At 34.2% G+C, this 27,007-nt stretch overlaps 2 protein-coding genes across 2 annotated transcripts; both read left to right on the top strand.

Annotated features, from left to right (window-relative positions):
• The first annotated feature begins 18,044 nt into the window (after nucleotides 1–18,044).
• On the top strand, nucleotides 18,045–21,227 carry LOC130713060 (annexin D5-like). The gene is made up of 6 exons (XM_057562861.1): nucleotides 18,045–18,253; nucleotides 18,655–18,800; nucleotides 18,961–19,176; nucleotides 19,362–19,577; nucleotides 19,662–19,751; nucleotides 20,838–21,227. The coding sequence occupies exons 1-6, from the start codon at nucleotides 18,178–18,180 to the stop codon at nucleotides 21,039–21,041; spliced, it is 948 nt and encodes a 315-aa protein (XP_057418844.1). The 5' UTR covers nucleotides 18,045–18,177; the 3' UTR covers nucleotides 21,042–21,227.
• A 689-nt stretch (nucleotides 21,228–21,916) lies between these two features.
• LOC130713059 (purple acid phosphatase 3-like) lies at nucleotides 21,917–23,941 on the top strand. The gene is made up of 7 exons (XM_057562860.1): nucleotides 21,917–22,198; nucleotides 22,267–22,423; nucleotides 22,748–22,855; nucleotides 22,950–23,077; nucleotides 23,150–23,278; nucleotides 23,367–23,434; nucleotides 23,527–23,941. Exons 1-7 carry the CDS (start codon nucleotides 22,016–22,018, stop codon nucleotides 23,741–23,743), a joined length of 990 nt encoding a protein of 329 aa, XP_057418843.1. The 5' UTR covers nucleotides 21,917–22,015; the 3' UTR covers nucleotides 23,744–23,941.
• The last annotated feature ends 3,066 nt before the right edge of the window (nucleotides 23,942–27,007 follow it).

Here is a 27,007-nt window from a genome sequence, read left to right as displayed (position 1 = left end):
AAGTACGCCCTTCTGTACATAATCTCTAATAAAATGATACTTTACCTCAATGTGCTTTGCCCTTGAATGCAAGATAGGATTCTTACTCAATGAGATTGCAGCAGTGTTATCACAATAGATTGGGATATTGCTCTCAAGGATCTGATAGTCCTCCAGCTGATGTTTCATCCAGAGCATCTGTGTGCTGCATATTGCTGCTGAGATATATTCTGCCTCTGCAGTTGATAGTGCAATGGTTGATTGCCTCTTGCTTGCCCATGAGACTAGATTGCTTCCCAGAAATTGACAATTTCCAGAAGTACTTTTTCTCTCTGTTCTATCTCCAGCATAATCAGCATCACAATAACCTGAAAGCTTATACTCTGATGTTTTCTTATACATCAAGCCAAGGTTAGTGGTGCCTTTCAGATACCTTAGGATCCTCTTAACAGCAGTTAAGTGGGTTTCCCTTGGATCTGATTGGAAACGAGCACATAAGTGAACACTAAATAATATGTCTGGCCTAGATGCAGTTAAGTATAGAAGTGAACCTATCATTCCACGATAGAGCTTCTGACATACTTTACCACGTTTATCTTCTTTCTCCAAAATGCATGTAGGATGCATTGGGGTCTTGGCCACTGTAGATTCCAGCATATTGAACTTCTTCAGAAGTTCTTTAGTGTACTTGCTCTGATGGATATATGTTCCTTCTGGTGTTTGATCAACTTGTATTCCCAGAAAGTACTTTAATTCTCCCATCATACTCATCTCAAATTCAGCCTGCATCATCTCAGAAAATTCTTTGCATAGAGATTGATTAGCAGAACCAAATATAATATCATCAACATAAATTTGCACAATTAAGATATCATCTTTATAAGTCTTGCAAAAAAGAGTTGTATCTACTTTACCCCTTACAAACTCATTCTCCAGAAGGAATGAGCTAAGTCTCTCATACCATGCTCTGGGAGCTTGCTTCAGACCGTAGAGTGATTTCTTCAATTTGAACACATGGTCTGGTTTCTTTTCATCTTCAAAACCTGGGGGTTGATGAACATAGACTTCCTCTGAGATATAACCATTTAGGAAGGCACTCTTTACGTCCATCTGATGTAGAACTATGTTGTGATTTACTGAGAAGGAGATCAACAGTCTAATTGCCTCCAGTCTTGCTACCGGAGCAAATGTTTCAGTGTAGTCTATTCCTTCCTGCTGGCTGTAGCCTTGAGCAACTAGCCTTGCCTTGTTTCTGACTACTTCTCCTTTCTCATTTAGCTTGTTTCTGAATACCCATTTCGTTCCAATAACATGAACATTTTCAGGCTTCTTCACTAAGCTCCAAACATCGTTCTTGGAAAATTGATTCAATTCTTCTTCCATGGCCAGAATCCAATCCTTGTCCTGAAGAGCTTCATCTATGGACTTGGGTTCAATTAAGGACATCAATCCTTTCAGACTCAGCAGGGTCTCTTCAGAAGGTCTGAAGGCAGATCTGGTTCTGACTGGTTCGTCTTTGTTACCCAGAATCAATTCCTTAGGGTGAGCTGCAGTGATTCTGCACTTCTTCAGAGTTTGTGAGTTAGAGGGACCAGCTTCTTCCTCTGGTTCATCTTCCTCTGGCTCAACTTCCTCTGGAGCTTTGCCTTTGTCAGAAACATTAATGCTTAAATCTGCAAACTTTTCAACTAGCTTTGACTGGTCAGAGTCAAGCTTATCATCAAATCTAACATGAATAGATTCTTCAATAGTCTTAGCATCAGTATTATAAAATCTAAAACCTTTAGATCTATCAGAATAACCAAGTAATAGACACTTAGAAGACTTAGCATCAAATTTATGCAATCTATCCTTAGTATTGAGAACATAACAAACACAGCCAAAAGGATGAAAATAAGAAATGTTGGGTTTTATGTTCTTCCACAATTCATAAGGAGTCTTATTCAGAATTGGTCTCACAGAGATTCTGTTCTGAATGTAACATGCTGTATTTACTGCCTCTGCCCAAAAGTGCTTAGCCATGCCAGTTTCTTGGAGCATGGTTCTAGCCATCTCCTGAAGAGTTCTGTTCTTCCTCTCAACAACACCATTTTGTTGAGGAGTTCTGGGACAAGAGAAATCATGTGCAATTCCATAGGAATCAAACAGACTCTCAAACTTATCATTCTCAAACTCTCCACCATGGTCACTTCTGACACGCACAATCCTACAAGCCTTCTCGTTTTGCACTTGAGCAATGAAGGTAGAGAACACAGCATGAGACTCATCCTTGCGGGTTAGAAATTTTACCCATGTCCAGCGGCTATAGTCATCAACGATAACCATCCCATATCTTTTGCCACCTATAGACTCAGTTTTCACTGGTCCAAAAAGGTCGATATGCAGAAGTTCCAACGGCCTTGAGGTTGAGACAACATTCTTTGCCTTGAAAGGGACTTTTGTGAATTTGCCTTTCTGACATGCTTCACAAAGAGTGTCTGAAGCGAACTTCAGATTGGGTAAGCCCCTGACAAGGTTTAGCTTGCTCAGCTGAGAAATCTTTCTCATACTGGCATGTCCTAACCGTCTATGCCATACCCACTGCTCTTCATTAACAGACAGAAGGCACTTCACATTCTGAGCCTCCAACTCAGATAATCTGATCTTATAAATGTTGTTCTTCCTCTTGCTGTTAAACAGAACAGAGCCATCGATCTGACTTACAGCCCGGCAGGACTTTTGATTGAATATAACATCATAACCCTTGTCAGCTAATTGACTTATAGACAATAAGTTATGTGTTAAGCCGTCTACCAATAAAACATTATCAATGCATGGACTACTATCTACACAAATAGTACCAGTACCAACAATTTTACCCTTTTCATTTCCTCCGAAGCCAACTTCGCCTCCAGGCTTAAGTTTCAGCTCTCGGAACATACGCTTTTCTCCCGTCATGTGACGCGAGCATCCACTGTCCAGATACCATGATTGGTGTTTCAGTGGAGCTATCAAGGATATCTGCAACATAGATAATCTTGTCCTTAGGTACCCACTTTCTGGGTCCTCTTTTGTTAGTTACCCCAGAGGTTCTGATCACCTTGGGTGTCTCAACATAATATTTTAAAGGAATATTTGCATGATATTTAGTCATAGAGAAAGATCCCTTTTTAAGAGGATGTTTAGCAACTTTAGCAGGTACAGGATCAGGCAATATGGTACCAGAGGGAACAAAGCATTCATACAAGGATTTAGCTTTAGACACAGAAGGCTCATTTCTAATTGGTTTAGAATAGCCAATGCCATGCATTCCATTTCTGCTTACGCCATAGATCATTGAAGCTATTAGGCTTCTATCCACGCTTTTAGCTAGGAATCTTTGAAAAGACTTTTCATACTTAGATTCATTTCTACAATCAGAGGCATCACAGGCAACAATTTCTTCTAACTTAGCAATCTGGTTCTTAAGCACAGAGTTAGAATTTACCAAAGCATGATTTTCATTTTTCAAATCAGAAATAATTTTCTCATGTTCAGAAGGAGTCTTGGAGACAGCAGATAAGTTCTTTTTCAACTTTTTATGCTTAGACAATAAAGAGTTATACTTATCCATGATATCAGACAAAGCATGTTTCAGTTCAGAGGTAGAGAAAGAAGCAAATACCTCATTTTCATCGTCTGAGTTAGGATCTCCTTCTGATTCTGAGTCAGAGTCAACAGCTTCCTTTGACTCTGCTTCCTTGTCTTTGACAATTGCCATGAGTCCTTGGACTTCACCATCAGAGTCAACATCCTCTGACTCTGATTCATCAAATGTCACCATCAGACTCTTCTTCGTCTTGAAGTGCTTCTTTGGCTTCTTGTCTTTCTTCAACTTTGGACAATCACTTTTGTAGTGCCCAGATTCTTTGCACTCAAAACATGTGACTTCCTTGATTGAAGACTTTTTCTGGCCTGAGGACTCATACTTTCCTTTTGCCTTTCCAGAGCCTTTGAACTTGCTCTGCCTGTGCTTCCAGATGCGGTTGAGTCTCTTGGAGATCAGAGTCAGCTCATCTTCATCAGAATCTTCTGATGCTTCTTCAGATTCTTCTTCTTCAGCTTGAAGAGCCTTTGACTTCTCAACCTTAGCCTTTTCAGATTTGGATTTCAAGGCTATGGACTTTTTCTTCAGATCTTGCATCTCTGAGCGTTTCAGCTCATGGCATTTCAAAATGCTGATGAGTTCTTCTAAACTCATATTCTCAACGTCTCTCGTGAGCTCTATTGAAGTCACCAAAGGCATCCAACTTTCAGGAAGACACCTGATGACCCTTATGACATGATCTTTTGTTGTGTAGCTCTTGTTGAGAGGTCGTATGCCAGCTACAAGCAATTGAAATCTGGAGAACATTTCTTCAATGGACTCATTTGGCTCCATGATGAAGGATTCATACTTTTGGATCAAAGACAATGCCTTTGATTCTTTGACTTTCTTGTTTCCTTCATGAGACATCTTCAGAGATTCAAAAATGCCTTTAGCAAACTCACGATCTGTAATCTTCTGGTACTCCTCATAGGAAATAGCACTTAGAAGAATTGCTCTTGCTTTGTGATGTTGTGAGTACAGCTTCTTTTGATCTGCAGTCATCTCTGACCTTGGGATCTTCTTGCCATCTGCATCAACTGGATGCTCATAGCCATCCACAATAATATCCCAGAGATCTGCATCGAAACCCAGAAAGAAACTTTCCAGTCTATCTTTCCAATATTCGAACCTTTGACCATCGAACATAGGAGGCTTTGCGTTGTAACCATCTCTTTGAGTTTCACTGGTGGTGGCAGCCATTGTTTTTCACACCGGCCCGGATCACTGAACACTGTTAGGTGTGGTAATCAGAAGTTGCGCTCTGATACCAATTGAAGGTATGAAAAACGGTAGAAAGGGGGGGGTTTGAATAACGTTTTCAGTACAAAACTACCACCTTAAAGATTTTGACAAATCTTTCGAGAACTTAAGTGCTAAAGATAAGAGATAGAAAAGCACACAAGGATTTTATCCTGGTTCACTTGATAAATCACTCAAGCTACTCCAGTCCACCCGTTAAGGTGATTTCTTCCTTCTTAGAATGAAGGCAATCCACTAATCAGGTAAGAGTTACAACTGCACTTGAAACCTACAAGTGACTAACAATTACACTGACTTAGCTCACACTAAGATTCACTCTCTTAGTCTTCTCTAGGATCCGATCAACCTTGATCTCCTAAAGGAATCACCACTAAGATTCACTCTCTTAGTCTTCTCTAGGATCCGATCAACCTTGATCTCCTAAAGGAACTAAACAAACTGTTTATCAAAGAATTGTTTACAAGAGATTTGCTTCTAAAAAGCTAATTGTAAACTCAATGAATTTCAGATGAAAGAAAGCTTAGAATATTTTGAATATGTCTTGCGCGTGTGTATTTCTTTTCTTCTTAGTTTCTTTTCAGCTTCTTTCAATCTTCAGCCTCTATATATATACTCCAAGGATTAGGGTTGAGCGTTGCATGGGAAATGCTACCGTTGGAGGGCAGTTCTGGAAAATCCAGCTTCTGCTGTGGCTGAGAACGTTAGGTAGGTCGTCAGGAAGGTACACTTGCTTTTGTACTTGGATAGCGACTTGACCTTTTAACCTAGGAGACTTCTGATCAGGGAAATACTTCATATTGGAACTTGTGAAGCCGGTTGATCAGAGTCAGAGGGAAAGCACAGATCCTCTGACCATTGTATCTTCTGATTCTGAACTCAGAGGGAAGAACATGGCCTTCAGAGTTTCTTGCTTCTGGACTTCAGAGTTTCCACTATTCAGCTTCTGGATCTTCAGAGTCTTCTACACCATCAGAACATCTGAACCTTCAGTGTTTCTTGGTTATCAGAACTTCTGGATCTTCAGAGCTTCTAGCGACTGAGTCCACATCAGAGTTTGTATAGCTTCAGAACTTCTGAAGCTTTTCCACTGTTCATACTGAACATGGTGAATGCGAAAGCGTTGCTTGGGTTACCCTTTATACACAGTGCTTCTGATTTGTGTGAGATTGAGTTGAGGTCAGAGCCTGTAAATAGCACACTCAGAAAAACACGTTAGAGTACCACAATTGTTCATATCAAAAGGTTAACTTGTAATCATCAAAACATAGAGTTGTACTACTAGATCAAAACTTGATCTTACAGTCATTTGTTACAATCTATGTGTTACAAAGTAATTTGTTACTTTTCTATCTTTTTCATGTTTTTTTTTTCACTTTTTATATCATTCAGTTCTAATTCATTTTTGTATACATTTAATCATTTATGCTTGACTTTTCATCACTACATAACCCAATATCATTTTTAATGGAATGTGGCATACAATTTTGCAGTATTGAAGCATAGTCTCATGTCTACTATTGACACAACAAGCCCTTACTAATGATACTATGTTTGTATGTCAATTGAGAAGCCCAAAGAAGTGGATTTTTCTAGAATGAAAGAAGACAAGAATAGAGAAATTGAACGATCGAGTAACAGAAAGATGATTGGGGAATTATATCTTGCAAATGTTAAAAATTATTTGGAGAAATGCAAGAACTGAAAGAATTGAAGGCTTGGAGCTTTGGGCATATTCTCTAAAAAAGAAAAATCCTTGGTGGAAGCTATAATGCAGTTGACGATGATGTGGAAGATTATGTTTTATGAATTTGAATTGCTTACTTAAACTTATTTGTATTTTATGTGTTGAATTAGTATGTCGTCAATGGGTGTTTTGACAAAAGAATCAGCTTTCTTTACTAAACAAAGTTCATCATAAAAAAATGAAAACTATTATAAAGGAAATCTGAATCCAATTTTGAATTAAACTAATAGTGATCATTAAAAGGAGAGTTGTAGTGTTTATTGGTTCCTTATGTATTCTTGGATTATATGATAAAATGTTTTCACAAATGAATATTTTACATTAATATACTTTCATGTTTAAATTAATTGAAAAATAAACTGATTTTTTAAATTACTTTAGGAGAAAATATAAACATATTGATTGTGAATATAGGGCTCCCATGTGGAATTAGAGAAAATAAACATATTTAGTTTATATTTATTATTTATAATACTAAAAAGCTCCTACATAAATATCATTTTGCATGAAAATACTTTCAAGTTGAAACTAATACAACATGTTTTAATACAATTTTAGTACTTTTTCCAGACTTTTAAATAATCTTAATAGTAGATTTGTAAAAAACATTGAAAATAGAGATTCCACGGGAAAGAACATTTACAATAATATATTTCCAAGTAAAGATAACATAAAATAAAATTTAATGTAATTTTTCATTTTTTTTTTGCATGAGTTTAGAAGTAAATATATAAAAAAAATATGAAGTTTTGATCTAAATATTAGTCACACTGGAGTTGGAATAAACTAATAAATATAGTCTATACTTTCAATTTGGAACTAATAGAGTATATGTTTTCATATAATTTTAGTATGTTTCTCATACTTTATAAATAATTACAAAAGCATTATAATTTGATTGTGAATATAATCATATAGGGCTCCCACAGGGAATTAGAGAAAAATAAACGTATTTAGTCTATATTTATTAATTATGTAGTATCCTATATGAGAAATGTTTTGCATGAAAATACTTTCAAGTTGAAACTAATAGAAAATGTGTTAATATAATTTTAATAATTTTTCCATACTTTTAAAATAATTTAAGACTAGATATATAAAAACATTATATGATTGTGATTATAGGGCTTCCACAGGGAATTAGAGAAAAATAAACATATTTACTCAATATTTATTAATTATATAGTAAAAAGCTCCTACATGAGGAAGATTTTGCATGAAAATACTTTCAAGTTGAAACCAATAGAAAATGTTTCAATATAATTTTAGTAATATTCCCAAACTTTTAATTAATTTTAAGAGAAGATATACAAAACCATTTCAATTTGATTGTGAAAACATAGATTCCACAAGGAAGAACATTTATATTAAAATATTTTCAATATAAAAATAACAAACAATAAACTTCAATAAATTTTAGATTTTTTTCATAAGTTTAAAGTTAAATATATATAAAAATATGATATTTTGATGGGAATTGGAATAAATGAACATATATAACTTTTATTTATTTATGTTTAAGTTACATATTATAAAGCTCATACGGGTAGGAACATTTTACATGAAATACTTCTAAGTTGGAATTAAAAGAAAATATGTTTTAATTTAATTTTAGTACTCTTCTCAAACTGTGTAAATAATTTAAGGTTATATATACAGAAGAATTATAATTTGATTGTGAAAGTAATAGCTCAAGTGGTAGGAGTTGGAGACATATAAGGTTGGTATGGGGAGATCCAGAGATCGATTCTTGGCGGGTGCAATTTATCTTTTAGATGTACCAAAAAAAAAAACTTATGAGTAATGTTGAACATGAATTGAAAATATAAAAATGACAACATGTAACTTCGGGTAATACATTTATATTGAAAAATATAACGCACGGGAATCAATAATTAGTATCTCAAGTTTTTTATCTTAGAAGACTAACACATTTCAAACTTATTATTTTTTAATGATATTGAAAAACACATACAGGTAATAGAAAATTTAAAATGATTATTCTTAAAAGAAATACTCATTTCAAAGTAATTATTTTTTAATAATAACTGATTATCTAAAATTATAAATAATTACAATTATATAATAAGGTTATTATTTTTATTTATTTTTAAAATTGGTAATATATTGGCTTTAATAATACTACTTCCGTTCCTTATTAACTGTCTACTTTGAAGAAAAAAATTTGTTCCTATATTCACTTAGATTTTCAAGTGAGCATTATTGATGTTTTTCCTAGAAATGTCTTTACATAAACAATAAATGAAGAAAGATAAAATACATTCTAAAGGTTGAAATAGGAAAACAAATAATACTTTTATGAAAATCAATATAATTAAATTTTTTCCTTAATTCATGTGAACTTTCTCTTCCAACGAAGGTAGTAATATATTATCTTAAGTACAAGTATAACACACGAACTGATATTTACAAGATCAATTTGATACTAAAAATTTCTTACTGAGATTAAAAATTATTAATATATATATATATATATATATATATTGTTACAATTTTAAATATTTTAATTACACGGTAAGAAGTTCTCACATGAGAAAGGTTTTACATGAAAATAAATTCAAGTTAAAACTAATTTAAAGATAATAATTTTAGTACTTTTTCATAATTATATAATTGTATATATCTGTGATAATTTGAAGATGAAAATATGTCGTGCAAAGATTAGAAGACATCTTTTTTAAACTGAGACTAGAATAAATTAATACATATATAATTTATATTATTTGTATTTAAATTACAAGGTTAATAGCTCCCATTGGGAGGAACATTTTGAATGAAAAAAACGTTCACATAAAAATTCATATTTATTTTACAGCAAAAGATATATATTATTGGATGAGAAACACATTAAAAATAAATATACAAATAAATTTTAACAACTTTTCACTGGTTTACAATAAAGTATTATAGGAAATTTGTACAACATAATAATATAGTCCACTTTTATTTTTTATACAAACTGGAAGGGTAATATTCTCCTACAGGGAGGAACATTTTAACAAGAAAATACGATCATGTTAAACCTAATAAAAATATAATTTTTCATAAAACTTTAGTATATTCTTCATAATTGTTTTAATAAGTTTAGGAAATTTACAGGTTGTGTGATGATTTTTGCAGTTTTGTTTAGTTGAATGTTCATTTTTTTGTCCCTTAATTCTATCAACTAAAAAAATCGACAAATATTGATTTTAGTATATCAATTTTGTTTTGAATCATTGAATTAGTACATGTCTAAATAATAAGAGTGAAATTCACCGTGTACGAGTAAAAAAATTCAACATGAACACACTTTCATATTAAAACTAATAGAAAAAATTATTTTCAAATAATTTAGGTGCAATGTTCATAATTTTAAATTAAATTTATGAGTAATTATATATATATATATATATATATATATTGGTTTTGTTTGTAAGTCTCCAACCTAAAAAGTCCAAATATATGTATTTTAATCTTCCTTTTATACATCATATGTGTGCATAATTGAATTAATTCCTTTTTTCCCGAAATTTTTTATATAGATTAAATCGGTCTATGAGAACAAAACATTATAATTGAATGTTTGAATTTATATTTTTTTAGTATCTACATTTTTTTTGAAAGTTAATATCTGCATCCTTATTATGATTGTTCTTTTATAATCAAAGTATTTATGATGAATTAAATGCAGTAGTAAACTTCCATGTGGAAGATCAAGATTCTGATATAGATGCAAGATGATTCACTTCTGAATTCATAAATGATGTTAAATGCTCTGACATTCCAAACCACCGAATTGTACTGAAAGTTGGGGTTCCTATCATGCTGATTCAGAATTTAGATCAGTCTGCTGGATTGTGTAATGGAACTAGATTGATAGTGACTACTTTGACATCGTATATTATTGTTGCAACAACTCTTTCAGGTACAAAATCAGATAAACTGGTCCCTAGATCTTAACTCCTCCTGACACTGGCCTTCTGATAAGCGCATAATTGATGCACTTTACATGTGTCTTTCTAAGCTTCATTATATACATTTTTGTGCTTAATTGTTATGACTTAGCCATGTTTTGACCATTAGTGCTTATTTGGATTATTCATGAAAAAGTGCTTAATTCTACACTTTTTAGTTTCTATGACTGTTTTGCTAGAACAGATTGCATATGGAGCTAAAAATATCAAAATAAGGCCCATAATACGTTGTTGGAAAGCTAACTCGAAGTCCTACAACTTTTATGTTCAGTACAATTTGAGAATCAGCCTCTAACGTGGTCATAATTTCCTTGCAAAGTTGCTGTCGCTAATCCTGCGAGTCTGGAACAGTCTGCACTAAAATGATCATATCTTGGGCTACAGAACTCCGAATTAGGATCCGATTGAAGGCACGCGAAGCTGACTTAAAGGGCTACAAATCTCATGTTTACCTCAATTGAAGATTCAGACTTCTTGTGGGACCCGCAAATGTCTGATTGTTCAGCAGCTTACTCCTTTATGTGAGCCCGATTTTGTGAAGATTTAGAAAAGATTTAGATAACAAAGATTGTTACTTGATGAACAAGTTTATTTATTAGTATAAATAAGTGAGTTTAGGCTTTTGTTAGACCTCACCACCTCACCACATCTCACCATCACCTCCTCCACCTTCTCCTAATATCTCTCTCCATCTTTTCTACTATGAGTTGCTAAACTCCATAGTTAGTCTTAGGATTTTAATATTCTTGTGTTTGCAAACTTGAGGTTCTGTTCTTAATGCAAATTTATTCTTTATTAATTCTCTTCATCTCTATTTCTGATCTAGGGTTTGCTTAATTCCGTAGTTTTAGAAATAAGAGTTGATGCGTGTTCGCTTAGTTCATGTTAGTTCGTAACTGTTTCTTAATCGCTTAGTTTAGGAAACTGTGAATTGATTTTCTCTTAGTTAATCAACTCTCACGAATTAGGGAAACAATAAGGAAGAATTAATCTTTTGTAACCAATGAAGGTTTGTTGCACTTGAATGTTATAATTCGAGGACTAACACTTTCTTTTATTTGATTTAAATCTTTTTTAATTTCTGTTTGCTTACTTTTCAATCAATTCAACCAAACCCTTTTTTTTTAATTTGCTTTTGTTTTACTCTAATATCAATTAATACTTCACCGAGTCCTTGTGAGATCGATCCTGGTGTTCAACACCTTGTACTGCATTCAAAGCAGAATACTTTGACACGCACCCGCGACAGTGCGTTCGTCAAATTGGCGCCGTTGCCGGGGAACTTCGGTGATTATTAATTGTTTTTAGAGTTTTTTTTCTATTTATTTTTCGTTTGTATTGAAAACAAAGAAAAAATCAAAAAAAAATCAAAAAAATCAAGAAAAAAAAATTGGAACCAACGTAACAGCATTATACACCTTTTGATTTTTACTATTATTAGATTGTAGTTTATTTTTTGTTTATATCTTCTATATCTATCTCATATCTTTTACCTCAATCTCATATCTTTTAATTCTCTTTCTTATCTTTTATTTTTATATCACTATCTCTTTCTTATTTCTCTATCTTTTCTCTCTTTTATTTTATTTTGCTATCTTTTCTGTCTTCTTTCCCTTCATAGTTATTATTCTTATTATTATTACTAGATTTGTTTCTTTTACTAACCTTTTTTTTTCCTTTTATTGTTTCAGGTCTCGTTGAAATTATTTTTTTTTTGTTTTCTTCATTTCTTTCTTGTTTTATTTTACTAACGTGTTTTTTTTTCTTTTTTTTTGTTTTGAAAAAAAAAAGAAGATAATATTGGATCACAAATGTTGGTTTGTGGAGCTTTTGCAGTGATGGAAGCTAAACTTGATGAGCTAGAAGCCAAACTCGACGAGATACAATTTTCTGTTATACAAATGTTGCTCAAGAGCCATCAACAACAGTTTGAGTCACCTCAATGTTATCCACAAAAGAATTTTGAAAATATTTGGTGTGACCCACCTTGCTATCATCCACAAGGGCAATTCCAGCAGCCTATTTATTCACCACCATGCTACTACCTGCAAGAGGAATTTCAATATCCTTTTCCTGATCCACATCATTCACAAGAGGAATTCCATCAACCTTGGAATGATCCACCCCAATTTTTGGAAGACCTTTCAAAGCAATATGAAGCAAACCAAGCCCAATTTCAACAACCTCGACATGAGGAACCTTCCATATTGCAAGAAATTCAAGACATGTTGAACCAAATGTCTGCAAATCTCAATGCAAATGCTAATCAACACCTGCAAGATACTGCGAATTCACAAGCTCCAGTTAACGAGCTAGTTGCACACGCTCCTACATTGCAACATGAAGTTGATGCGGAGATTGATGATGAAGTTAATCCTTGTGTTGATACTCATCTTGATGCTAGCACTGATGGTTCTGGTGATGTTAACGATTTTGAAGTCGATGTTGCTTCTGATGCTGATTCTAATGATGAAGCCAACCAACAAGCAATACATCTTCCTCTTCCACAAAGAACTTATGAGAGTGAGAAGATGTATCGTGGTGAAGAAGAAAATAAGTTGTTGGATGATTTCAAGAAATGTTTTGCAAGGGATGAAGTTAAAAAGATGGATGTAGAACGTAGATCTAAATTAGCAATTTTTCCACATAAGCCGCTTTTAATTAATCTAGATATTTTTGAAAAAGTCGTGCTTATTGAAGAGTCCGTTGATTGCAAGGAGTCAACCTCAATGGAGGAATACTTTTTGAAACCTCTACCAAAGCCTCCAGACAAAGAGTTGATTGTTGAATGTACTACTTTTTCATTTACTCTTATTTCAGGTTGGACACATGCTCGAAAAAAGTTTTCACTCAGACTGAACATTGTCATGAGTCATGCTGAAGGTGCTAGAAAACAGTTTGGGTTTGTTAAGACTGTTGCAGATGAGATCCCTCCAAAACCACTTGACTTGTGGATTGTTGTTGTTGTGCCTCAAGACTATGAGCTTCCTCTTAATGCAAGGCCTCCACCAGACCCAGGTGATAGCAGATTCAGAGCATTACCAGGTTTCATGCCTCGCCAGCTCCCTTGATCCCTGGTTTTTCCTAACCTTTCTCTTTTATTACACTTGTCTAATTTATTTGATGATTTGTGCCTCACATTGTGGACAATGTGTGATTTAAGTGTGGGGTGGGAATCTTATTTAGGAGTAGTAGAACCTCAGTTAGGATAGTTTGCAATTTCAATTTATTTGCTTTGTTTTTATTGTTTTCAATAAAATAGTTCACACTTTTCATTGATTTTTAGAGATGTTGAGTTTGTGAGCAATATAACCATTTTTGCTTGTTAAGTTTCATGTCTCTTTTGGATGAAGTTGCTTGCATTTTGAGTTCATCATGATTTGCATTGAGAACTGATTTGTTGGATTCGTTGTGTTATATGCTTGCCATGTGAGACTACCTTGTGAGATTTTGGACCAAACACTTGAATGATAATATCTTTGTCATGATTCTCTTCTTTCTTGTGTGATTTCCTCATGTTTATATGCACTGCAGAACTTGACTTGATTCTGACTGAAATTGTTGTTCATTTTCATACTTTGATGTGATAAGGCATTCTTTTTCAATAAGCTATTGGCCTAAAAAGCTTACCTTGCATGTTTTAACCTTTGTTTTAACCCCTTTGAGCCTAATATCTCCATTCTTTTGTAGCTCATTACAAGCCTAAGTGAAAAACAATGATGATACCTTACCCTAGGAAATGTAAGAGCTTTGGAATTGACTTGGGAATGAGTATTCAACAAGTGCGGGGGCGATTTATTTGAATGCATGGTCTAAGTTGCTCAAAATAGGTGCCTTCCTTGAGGATAAATTGTAAGCAAGCTGAAAAGAAGTTGAAAAAAAAAATATATGCAAATGTCAAAAAAGAAAAAGAAAGAAAAAAAAGAGAAGTTACAAAGTGAAGGAAGGTACTAAAGAAAGAAAAGGAAGTGGAAGTTGAAAAAATGAAGTTGTAAAAGGAAGAATGTGTTAATTCTTGAGGTTGTGAGTAAGTTTAATTTGAATTTTTCCCCATTGCTCTTATTTTTCCTAAGGTTTTAACTCTAAATATCTTTCATAAATCCTTCCTTGACCTTAGCCTCATTACAACCTTCAAAAGTCCTTTGATCTTTGTATGCATTTGTTCAATTTAATTGGTGTGTTAGAATCTTGTCAAGCCTATGATAGATGCATGTTTTCATGAGATGATGAGAGTTGCTTAAGCATGATTAAACACAAGTCCAAACACTTGAGAGTAGAGAGTATAACACTTGCATCCAACTTTGATGTTCAATTTGCGATTTCTTGTTGGCTTGGAATGTAGATGATGGAATCTAATTTGTCTAATCTTTGTGAAAAATGAAGTGGTTGTTTTCTTGCTCATAAATCTGAATTTCTACCTCTCAAAGATAAGTGTGAGCTGAGTTTTTATGTTTTAGGAAGTACTTGTTATCATAATTGATTTTCTGAATCTTCTTTGAAGTTAAGTTTTGCCAAGGAGTGCAAAAGGTTAAGTGTGGGGGTATTTGATAAGCGCATAATTGATGCACTTTACATGTGTCTTTCTAAGCTTCATTATATACATTTTTGTGCTTAATTGTTATGACTTAGCCATGTTTTGACCATTAGTGCTTATTTGGATTATTCATGAAAAAGTGCTTAATTCTACACTTTTTAGTTTCTATGACTGTTTTGCTAGAACAGATTGCATATGGAGCTAGAAATATCAAAATAAGGCCCATAATACGTCGTTGGAAAGCTAACTCGAAGCCCTACAACTTTTATGTTCAGCACAATTTGAGAATCAGCCTCTAACGTGGTCATAATTTCCTTGCAAAGTTGCTGTCGCTAATCATGCGAGTCTGAAACAGTCTGCACTAAAATGATCATATCTTGGGCTACAGAACTCCGAATTAGGATCCGATTGAAGTCACGCGAAGCTGACTTAAAGGGCTACAAATCTCATGTTTACCTCAATTGAAGATTCAGACTTCTTGTGGGACCCGCGAATGCCTGATTGTTCAGCAGCTTACTCCTTTATGTGAGCCCGATTTTGTGAAGATTTAAAAAAGATTTAGATAACAAAGATTGTTACTTGATGAACAAGTTTATTTATTAGTATAAATAAGTGAGTTTAGGCTTTTGTTAGACCTCACCACCTCACCACATCTCACCATCACCTCCTCCACCTTCTCCTAATATCTCTCTCCATCTTTTCTACTATGAGTTGCTAAACTCCATAGTTAGTCTTAGGATTTTTAATATTCTTGTGTTTGCAAACTTGAGGTTCTGTTCTTAATGCAAATTTATTCTTTATTAATTCTCTTCATCTCTATTTCTGATCTAGGGTTTGCTTAATTCCGTAGTTTTAGAAATAAGAGTTGATGCGTGTTCGCTTAGTTCATGTTAGTTCGTAACTGTTTCTTAATCGCTTAGTTTAGGAAACTGTGAATTGATTTTCGCTTAGTTAATCAACTCTCACAAATTAGGGAAACAATAAGGAAGAATTAATCTTTTGTAACCAATGAAGGTTTGTTGCACTTGAATGTTATAATCCGAGGACTAACACTTTCTTTTATTTGATTTAAATCTTTTTTAATTTCTGTTTACTTACTTTTCAATCAATTCAACCAAACCCCTTTTTTTAATTTGCTTTTGTTTTACTCTAATATCAATTAATACTTCACCGAGTCCTTGTGAGATCGATCCTGGTGTTCAACACCTTGTACTGCATTCAAAGCAGAATACTTTGACACGCACCCGCGACAGTGCGTTCGTCACCTTCCATTCAAATTCTCAAGAAGGCAGCTCCCTATAACTGTCTGTTTTTCTATGACTATAAATAAGAGCCAAAGTCAATCCTTATCCCATGTTGGATTATATCTTCCTAGGCATGTATTCACGCATGGTCAGCTATATGTAGCCTTATCGAGAGTTAAATATAAAAAAAGGTTGAAGATACTTATTGTGGATGAAAAGGGTAGTATCTATTTGCACTCAGAATGTCGTGTACGAAGAAGTATTCCATAACATATGAATGGTTAGAATTTTTATGTTATATTTTATAATTCTTTGTATCATGCGCATTGTAATTAACATGTTGTATTTTATTTTGTCTTATTTTAATCATTTTCCAAATTGTTGCAGATACAATAGATTTGAACTCAACGTGGGAGAACAAACAACTCTAATGCACGAGGAAGCTCTTATTGTTGCTGAATTGTATTGCTGTAATATTGGGATTTTGTTGTGATTCAATTGAGATTTTATTGTTGTGGATATTTTTTCAATTTTGGTTCAATTGTATTTTATGTTCATCACAACAAATCTGTTCTATTTAAAGTCTTAAGATTTCATTTTCATTCTCAAAACGATGATGTTATCAAATGTAAGAAATTTATAATCGTTTTTCGCCGTGCAGCGCACGGGTAAAAACACTAGTTAGTCTCTACAAATAAAAACTTATTTTAATGCGTGACAAATTTGGTTTGATAGAAAAAATCAAAAAAATTAATGAGGTATAAGTGGCGGAACCAAGGGGGGACTTGGCCATGTCATAGTCACCTTCTTTAGGCTTAGCATCACTCTCTTCAGAAGTCTAGTTTGTCTCCGCCATATAATAATGTTTATTTGACATTATAATTAATCAAAGAGTATTTTAACATCTACATTCATATTTACACGTGCAATTTTATTAAATTTAGCATCACACGTTTTTGTGTCCAATGAAGATAAAATAGAGAGAAACCACTCTCAAACTATCGAGTAGGACACTAGGGACATATTGACGAGAATAGCAAAAGATCTCTCCTTAATAGGAATTCAAAGGATATTCCCGAAAAGTTGTTCACCAACTATAATTTTACTAGACATAGATGATTTAAAGAAAAAAATCATTTATTTCTTACGGCTTATACATCATAACATATTATTATTATTTAATTCAACTTGGCTCTAAACTTCGCATTTCTTTATTCTCCATATTTACTTTTTTTAAATTCAAAAGTAATTATGACAATGCATGAATTTCAATGTTATAATATCCGCGCAAAACTAATTAAACTTATATTAATTGGTTGCAAGTACACCTATGAAAGTGCAAAGCACGTGATTGAAGATAATATTTCATTCATTTTATAAAATTTATTGTTTAAGGTGGTGTGACAAAAAAGTAAGATGAGAATTATTATTAATATAATATTAATAAATTATTTTTACTTAGTTTTATTATATAATGTGAAATTATTAAATTTTACCTTAAATAGAAAAGAAATATAATTAATACTAGATAAGTTGTGAACTTGTGATTAATTAATATGAAAAATGATGAGTGAAAGAAAATTTATTAGATGAGAATATAAGAAAAAAATTAAATAAATACTGTAGTAACTTTTTTGAAGGAGCCGTAGTTAAGAACTCTCTCACTGCTTATAAAAAAAAAAAAACTCTCTCACGATACTCAAGCTTTTTGAACGCAAAGATGAAGACAAGCTCTGAATTGTTAAATGGAATCAAGTGATTATTTTATTACGTTGCCCGTCTTTTTTTCTTCATCTGCATTTTTCTTCTAGTTTGTGTTTTGATACAGGAAAATGTCTACGCTCAATGTGCCCCCTATTCCTCCTTCCCCGAGAGATGATGCGATCCAACTTTACAGTGCTTTCAAGGGTACCCTCTCTGTCTCTCTCTTCAAATTTATCTTTCTGGTGATAACTTTGGAACTTTGCCTGGTAATAATTGTTCGAAATTTCTCTATCACCATGTTGATCGATCAACACTATCAATATTAAGATTCTTTGCAGTTAAGGGGGTTTAATTGCTGTGTCATGGGATGGAACCATTTTATCATAATTCATAAACTAAGTCAATGAGACAGACACCTTTGTTTTTCTATTTAAAAGAATACTAGGTTTTTTTTTCTTGACAAAATTGTAACATGTCCTTACGTTATTCTCATGTAGATATTGCTGTTGAAATTCTTCTTAGACTTGCTCTACTTTAATAAGAATTAAGAAGCCCCTTTCATCCTCGGAACCCTTACTTTTTGTTCTAACTCAATCCTTTTACAGGATTTGGGTGTGATACTAGCATAGTCATCAATATACTTGCACATAGAGATGCTACGCAGCGTGCCTACATCCAACAAGAATACAGAACTATGTATTCTGGGGACCTTCTCAAACGTTTATCTTCTGAGCTTTCTGGAAAGTTGGAGGTATATACAATTGTGTTATTGTGATGAACTCAATTGTAGTTCATCAACTAGACAACTGTTGGCCACTATCAATCGAGTTATATGTATCCTAGAGTTTAGACAATTGAAGGGGCTATGTTTCACTTTTCTAACAATCTCTAGTTATTTTTCTGGTTTTCAGACTGCAGTTCTGCTTTGGATGCATGACCCTGCAGGCCGTGATGCAATAATCCTTAAGCAGTCTCTAACTGTGGCAAAAAATCTTGAAACCGCTACTGAAGTAATATGTTCACGCACACCATCTCAACTACAATATTTAAGACAGATATACCATTCTAAATTTGGCACTTATCTTGAGCATGACATTGAAAGAAACACCTCTGGGGATCATAAAAAGGTGATTCTTCTTCTCTCTGTCTTGGTGCAAGTGTGTGTTACTTAATATGTCTCCTGATTCCCATTGGATGTAAAATTTGTCTCAATTGACAATTTGTTCTCTATATTCATTTATGAATTCCTTGCAAGATATTCAATCAATGGAGCTTTTGTTACTGATACTTTTATGGAAAAACCTCAATTCAGATTCTGCTTGCATATGTAAGCACACCACGTCATGAAGGTCCTGAGGTTAATAGAGAAATGGCTCAGAAGGATGCAAATGTTCTCTACAAAGCTGGGGAGAAGAAACTGGGAACTGATGAGAAAACTTTTGTGCAAATATTCAGCGAACGTAGTGCGGCACATTTGGCTGCCATAAACTATTTTTACCGTGACATTTATGGACATTCATTGAAGAAGGTATATTTACCACTTTTATTTCGATGAACGTAGGCTTTATAGAGGTCTTATTTTTTGTTCTTAACCAAGTTGAAAGTATATCAGGCAGTAAAGAAAGAAACATCAGGGAATTTTGCTCATGCACTTTTGACAATGGTCCAATGTGCTGAGAATCCTGCAAAGTATTTCGCAAAGGTATTCCCCATTTACTTCAATTTTAGATGCTATACCCAATAGTAAATCGTGTGCTGAAATAAGTGTGTTGGTGTTAGAGAGTGTATTATTGGTATAACTCTTCTTAAAATACTTAGTGTATGGATGGGTTGTGGTGGAGAGTGTTGAAGTTTTTCTCTAAAATAGTTGTATGCTTGTATTTACTTGTTATGGAACAATTAAGTAGCGTTTGTCACATAGATAGCAAGAAACAGAACCGTTTGTTCTATGTTGTTTTTTTGGTTCTGCTCTTTTATATGGAACCAAAATGTATAACTTTTCCTACCTTTATATCTTTTTGTTTTGTTTTTATTTATATAACAAACATAGAACAGAACCTATATGTTATGTTATGCTCTAAGTTCTAACCTATCTACCCAATGCCACCTTAGGTTGCACATAAACTTGTTCAGTATTTTCTCTACCAGTTTGTGCCTTTTATCTGTCTTACTGAAATAAATAAAAAATTCATTGGAAGTTATTCATAAATTTTCTTTCACTTTATTATGTGGATTATATGTTGCCCCTGGCGCTGAAGATTTTTCTTTGTTCACTGAACGTCTATAAGCAACATTAGCACTGAATTTTTTAAAGAAACTTATGCAATTGATAATGTGAGAAACTTGGTAATGGTAATCATTCAATTTGTCAAAATATGGCATGAAGAAGTTTCTCTCCCTCTCTCTCTATCTGATTTCCTTTCAACATGTTCTGCATAAATTGTTCATATTTAATAAGAGCAACGAAATATATCCTTTCTGACGCCAACCTTAAGCTTTTGGATGGACTTAAACTTGTGCACTTTTTGTGAATCTATATCTGCTTATGCAAGGAATAGTAACATATTTTCTTAAGCCATTGTAGAGGTGCATGCTTCATTTTGACATATGCATCTTTTGGTTATTTATTGCCATTGCAGTCATATGTGTTTGCATTAGTGATTGCATTTGCATCTACTGATACCCTCCATTTTCTAGATCTTGTTCATCTACCAATAGTCAAGGATAAATCTTACTTCTAAGATTAGACAAGGATAAATCTTTTCGCTTTTGCCACCAATCCATGCAGGTCTTACATAAGGCAATGAAAGGTTTGGGGACTGATGACACAAAACTTATAAGGGTGATTGTAACAAGGACAGAGATTGATTTACATAATATTAAAGCTGAATATTTAAAGAAATACAAGAAGACTCTGAACGATGCAGTTCACTCAGAAACATCCGGCAACTACAGGGCTTTTCTCCTCTCACTTTTAGGTCCCAACCAGTAGTCAAAACTCAAAATGTTGGATGTTGTTTAATGTAGTGTGATGTTGAAATGTTGTATGAGCAGTTCGAAAGATGTGTTAGTTAATAGCTAATTAGAATTATGTGGTGTGATGTTGAATATTGTATGAGCAGTTCAAAAGATCTTTTAATTAATAGCTAAATAGAATTATGTGGTGTGATGCTGAAGATCTATGAGTAGTTCAAAAGATGTGCATTTTTTTTTATCATTTGCTCACAAGATTTGGATCCTCTCCATCCAGCTTCTCTCCATTCTCTCTCCATCCAAATCTGAGCCATTGATTTTGAAATTTAAAGGCTTGGATCAATTTAAGAAGAGAGAGAAAAAATGAATTGTATTTAAAGGCTTGGATCAATTTAAGAAGAGAGAGAAAACACGAACTAATCCTCACCTTTAAAATTCAAAATCAATGGCTCAGATTTTGGATGGAGAGGAGATGGAGAGAAGCTGATGGAGAGGATCCAACCCCATTGCTTCTGCCTTCCTTCGCCACTTGAATTTACTGGTTCTGATTAAATGGAGCTAGCTTTGCGTGTACGTAATCAAGCATCAGAGTACTGTAATTTTGTCTTGTCTTGAACTAGGAGGTTGCTACGAAGCTGCGTGTACAGTACTAAAAAATATGGGGCCCAACCCAGTGACACCATCCAACTGTTGGCGTCCACATGGTAGCAATTCATTTTCTCGGCTTGTCCAATAGTAGCATTTTGGTTACACAATTATTCATGCCGTGCCAATTAGCACGTACAAGATAAAACTATCCATGCCATTTTTATTTTGATAGTAATATTCCTTAGGAATCAGAATCTATATATGTTGCTCATTTTCTCTTTTTCGTATATATATATATGAATAAGAATGTGAATGAATAATATTAGTGCATGAAGAGCTAGAAAGAAACACTCATCGTATACTATATCTAATCTATTAGACGCGCGTCACACAAAAACAATAAACATGGGTGGTGCCGCTGGTCTATGGATGGGTTTCAATTTTATTAGTCTGTTGTTTGTTCCTGCGTCATCAGCTCTGTTCCAACGCCTAGAGCACCCTGTCAAAGCTGATGGTTCACTTAGCTTAGTGGTCATTGGAGATTGGGGAAGGAAAGGAGCATACAACCAATCTCAAGTTGCTAATCAGGTCTATTACTTTATTATTTATTGTTCGAAGAAAATAATTTCTCTGCTCATCTCTATAATATATTTCAGATGGCAAGAGTTGCTGAAAAGTTAGATATTGACTTTGTGATATCTACCGGAGACAATTTCTATGACGATGGATTAACCGGTATACACGACCCTGCATTTGAATCTTCCTTCTCACAAATCTACACTTCCAAGAGCCTCCAAAAACAATGGTATAACGGTGAGTTCTCTTCTCATACCAACAAATCGACACATGTATAAGCACTAAATTACTCCTATTTACAAGCTTATACGTCTGTGTTTTGTCTATAGTTGGACCAAGAAAAATTTGATGCAAAAGTTAAAATGGTTTCTCTACAAATTAATTTTAGCATGTAAGGAGTATATTGTAAATAAGATGTATTAAATGTTAGTAGGAAAAACATGGATAATGGGTGAATCAGTTTTTAACATAGTCTAAGATAGAATTGTCCATTCAGGTATCATTCCTCTAATTTTTCTATCTCGTGTGTACATCGCTTAAATGTATGTCATCTATATCTAGTCTTGGGCAATCATGACTACAGAGGAGATGTTGAAGCACAATTAAATCCTATCCTTCATAATATTGATCATAGATGGTTTTGCCAAAGATCATTTATTGTTGATACTGGTGAGTTAGCTTCTTTATAAATTAAAGGCATATTATATCCAACATATATAGCACGTTATTAACTGTTTTTCTAATCTTGAAACTTAATTCCCAGAAATTGCTGAGTTCTTCTTCGTTGATACAACACCTTTTGTGGACAAATATTTTTTTAAGCCAAAGGATCACAAGTATGATTGGAGAGGAGTACTTCCAAGGGACAAATATTTATCAAATCTCTTAAGGGTAAACATAGGGAGAAATTATCATCATTAATTAGATTCATCACAAGTAACAAATTTTTGTGTCTAAACATAGGATCTGGAAATAGCACTGAAGGTTTCTACTGCCAAGTGGAAGATTGTTGTTGGACATCACCCTATAAGAAGCATAGGACACCACGGTGACACCAAAGAACTCATAAGACAGCTCCTGCCAATCCTTGAGGTCATTTACCCAAACATATAATTGCATTCAATACCATTTACTGAGAAATTTAAATTCCATGCATCATAAACTTATTATTGCATTGCAGGAAAACAATGTTGATATGTACATTAATGGGCACGACCATTGCTTGGAACATATAACTAGCACCAATAGGTGTGTGTTTGTTAGCTGAATAGCCTTCAACTAAATCGTGATATGATAAATATTAATTTGATGAGATTGAAAATTAATATTAATTCTTGCAGCCAAATCCTGTTCTTAACCAGTGGTGGAGGTTCGAAGGCATGGAAAGGAGACATTCAGAATAAGACAAATGGGGTCAAGTTTTACTATGACGGACAAGGATTCATGTCTCTGGAGCTTCAACAAATCAATGCCAAAGTTGTTTATTATGATATTTTTGGCAAAGTTTTGCATCTTCAGAATCTATCCAAGGGGTTCTATCCTGTCATGGTCGCCTAGTAATTTTTACTGCTAAATATTTAGTATATAATATTATAATTATCTAAATCCGCGTAGTTATTTGTAATAGTCTTTCTTTATTTCCTGCTTTAGTTGATTATTATCTTTATTAAGTTTCGTGTATTCTTAGGATTATAAACGCGTGTAGCCTTCTTGTATTGTCTAAACATAAATAATAATATTGCTGAATAATCTTAATTAGCCTTTGCTGCCTGGCTGACTGCTGATGCTTCTTGAGAAATCAAAATCATAACTCGAAGGTGACAATGCGGAAACAGTTCACATGCATGTGAATTGATTCTAACCATCGATACTTTAGTGATTCGTACGTAACAAAAAAAAGGACTTTCAACTATCAATCCAACCTTTGCAACCTCATGAGGACGTCTTCTTTTGGCCACATTAATCGACGGAACTTACACTTCAAAAGCTGGGTATCATGTCAAAAGGCTACTTCTGGTGCGACGCCTTCTTCTATCGCGTTACAAAAGAAATGTTGGAGGAAGCTGTGGAAATCAGACACGTTGTTGCAGTGTTGAGAAACGGGTTGGAGAGCTTGCTTGGAGCTTCACCCTGCGCTTTCTTCTCTTAATGACTTGGGTTAAGAAGTCTCACATTTGATAATTTGATAATTAGCGGAGCGTTGAACATTTTATAAGTGAGAGAAATCATACATCTAAGAGTTAGTTCAAGTAGTAAGAGTTGAACATTTTATTGTTGGGTGGAATAAAGGGTGAAGGATCCAGGGTTTGAACCCTAATGAGACGCTAATTTACTAACATTACTAACAACTAACATTTGCTTATAAAAAAAACTCAATGCCTTAAGGTTTTGTGCAAAGATGTGGTATCTAAATCTTTTTTTTTTTTTAAATAAAGATGTGGTATCTAAATCACTTGTGATTTGCTCTTGTTAGCCAAAATGTGATGACCTCTGGAGTTTCATACCTTTCACGGACCAACAATCTCTTGATCAACAACTTAAATTGCACGTATTCAATCCCAAAAACTTATAAATGGGACATTGTGGCGCAAAATCTTACAAAGCGAAAACTCAACTCCACCAACTTAATTTGTGGGTATTTGAGCCTAAAAACTTATAAATAGTGCAATCGATATGGACAATAAGACTTAAAAGGATGCACACATGAAAAAAATCGACAACAAGTATTTAGGGTAAAAAAGTATTGAGTGAGCAGGCATTAAGGTCAAAAAAACTTAAAAAGCAGACATTCGAGAACAAAAACTTACAAATTGTGCACGAATACCTAAAATCAAAAGGAAGCTCTCAGGCACAAAAAAATCGACAATAAGCATGTTGGTCAGAAAACTAATAAAGTGGTCACTCAAATCCACAAACTTAAATGGCTTGGTCCTAAAAACTTATAAATAGGGCACTCTAGCCCAAAAGCTTAGAAGGATGTACTAGGAAACAAATTTTGACAATGAGCATTTTGGCTCCAAAACATAAAGATTAAAGAGTGACCACTCAGACCCATAAACTTAATTAGCAGTATTCGAGTTAAAAACCTACTCCCTCCGTTTCCTTTTAAGTGTCGTTTTAGCATAAAGCTCTCTAAATAAGATAGTGGTTTGTTAGAGTTTTTTTTCTCATTCTACCCTCTTACATCTCAATCATAAAGTTATAAAGCTCTCCAACCAAGATAGTGGATTGTTAGTTTCTTTTTCCACTCTCTCATATCATTAAACCATTTACCACTCTCACCCAATTATAAAGTCATAAAGCTCTTCATAATTATTGAGAAAGGAGAATTTTATGAAAAATGTGAAGTTATTAAAAAGGCTTAATTGCACATTTGGTCCCCCACGATTACAAAAGCCACGATTTCGGTCCCCAACAAAAATCAATTGCATTACGAGTCCCCAACGAATACCTCCGTTTGCAGAATTGGTTTTCCGTCTAAAACTTAACGGTTTTTTGTTGAAGTGAATTTTTTAATTGAAAAAATAATTTTTATTAAAGAACAAATTGATTGAAGAGGCTTAAGTATATGAAGATGAATTGATTGAAGAGGCTTAAGTATATAAAGATTGCTATGGAATTGCATTACATACAATGATTTAGAAAATTCACTCCCTCAACACCAATCCAGCAACCCAAAAACCCCTCCCCCACACCAACCCAGAAAATCAACTTCTTCCCCAACCTCTGAAGTATGAACCTCCATGACCATGCTTGAGATGAAATCTCAAACGACATCTTCTACTCCTTCTTCTGCTTCCGCTTCTCCTCCTCTTCCATTTTCACCTCTCCCTACAAAACCCAGAATCACAAATCGAGATGCTGCACCAACTCAAAACTTCCACAATCACAGCCACTCCAACGCCCCATCCCAAATCGCACCGCGCCACCAGAACGAAAGATGCAAGTACCAGATCTGAGCTTTGTCGCTTCAAAGGTTGAAGCTTTGTTCAAAGGGGTTTGATCCTGGGTTTTGTTCCAAATCGAAGCTTTCTCTTCCTGGATTTGTCTCCGTCTGAAGCTCTTTTTCTCCTCGCTAAATCGTTGGATCTGAATAGCGATGACATCAAAGCAAGCATGCGTGTGTTGGTCAGAAGCCCATTAATGTGCGTGAAGAAGGATCGACGAGGGGAGTGGTGGTGCTGGCCTGGGTTGTTGATCATATCAGAAGCAAAGGGTCCATTGGTGGTGAAGATGGAGATAAAGGTATTTGCTGTGGAAGAAGAAAGAATCTGAAGCATGGGCATGGTGGGTGAATAAAAGAAGAAGAATCCGAAGCAGCAGGGGCACAAGATCAATGGGTATGAAAATGAGAAACAAGGAGATTGTGGGAGAGAGGTCGAGATCGAGATTGATCGGGATCAAGATCAATGGGTATGTCTGAATAGGAATTTCAGTAAAGCTTTCATGATTGGTTCTTTAGAAATTGGGGGTGCAAGAGGAAGGAAAATGGAAGGAGAAAAATTGAAGGTGAAGAAGTGATCTCTGCCCAGATATTGATCAAGTTCAGTGGTGGTATGGCATGTGTGATGGTGGTGGCCGGTGGGGGTGAGGAAAGGGTTGGTGGTTCTGGAAAAGTTGAAGAAGGTTGAAGGTGTGGATGGTATTCATGTTTTATGAGTTTTAATTTTAATATTTAATATTTAATTCTTTTTTAGGAGAGAGAAACGTTTGAAAACTAACAGAATAGAGGGTCCGGACTAAAGTTGCTAACGGAGCATAACGTGGGGGACGCTCCATGCAATAAAATTTTGTTGGGGACCAAAATCGTGGCTTTTGTAA

Source organism: Lotus japonicus, chromosome 4 (genome assembly GCF_012489685.1).
Source record: "Lotus japonicus ecotype B-129 chromosome 4, LjGifu_v1.2".
Classification (NCBI taxonomy): domain Eukaryota; kingdom Viridiplantae; phylum Streptophyta; class Magnoliopsida; order Fabales; family Fabaceae; genus Lotus; species Lotus japonicus.
Note: the sequence above shows the minus strand (reverse complement) of the source record. Positions and strands in the feature narration are given on the sequence as shown.

Coding starts and splice junctions, on each gene's coding strand:
- LOC130713059 (XM_057562860.1), top strand. CDS start 22,016: ATGGGTGGTGCCGCTGGTCTATGGATGGGTTTCAATTTTATTAGTCTG. Junction 22,199..22,266: donor AATCTCAAGTTGCTAATCAG/GTCTATTACTTT, acceptor AATATATTTCAG/ATGGCAAGAGTTGCTGAAAA. Junction 22,856..22,949: donor ATCATTTATTGTTGATACTG/GTGAGTTAGCTT, acceptor CTTAATTCCCAG/AAATTGCTGAGTTCTTCTTC.
- LOC130713060 (XM_057562861.1), top strand. CDS start 18,178: ATGTCTACGCTCAATGTGCCCCCTATTCCTCCTTCCCCGAGAGATGAT. Junction 19,177..19,361: donor CCTCTGGGGATCATAAAAAG/GTGATTCTTCTT, acceptor ACCTCAATTCAG/ATTCTGCTTGCATATGTAAG. Junction 19,752..20,837: donor CTGCAAAGTATTTCGCAAAG/GTATTCCCCATT, acceptor CAATCCATGCAG/GTCTTACATAAGGCAATGAA.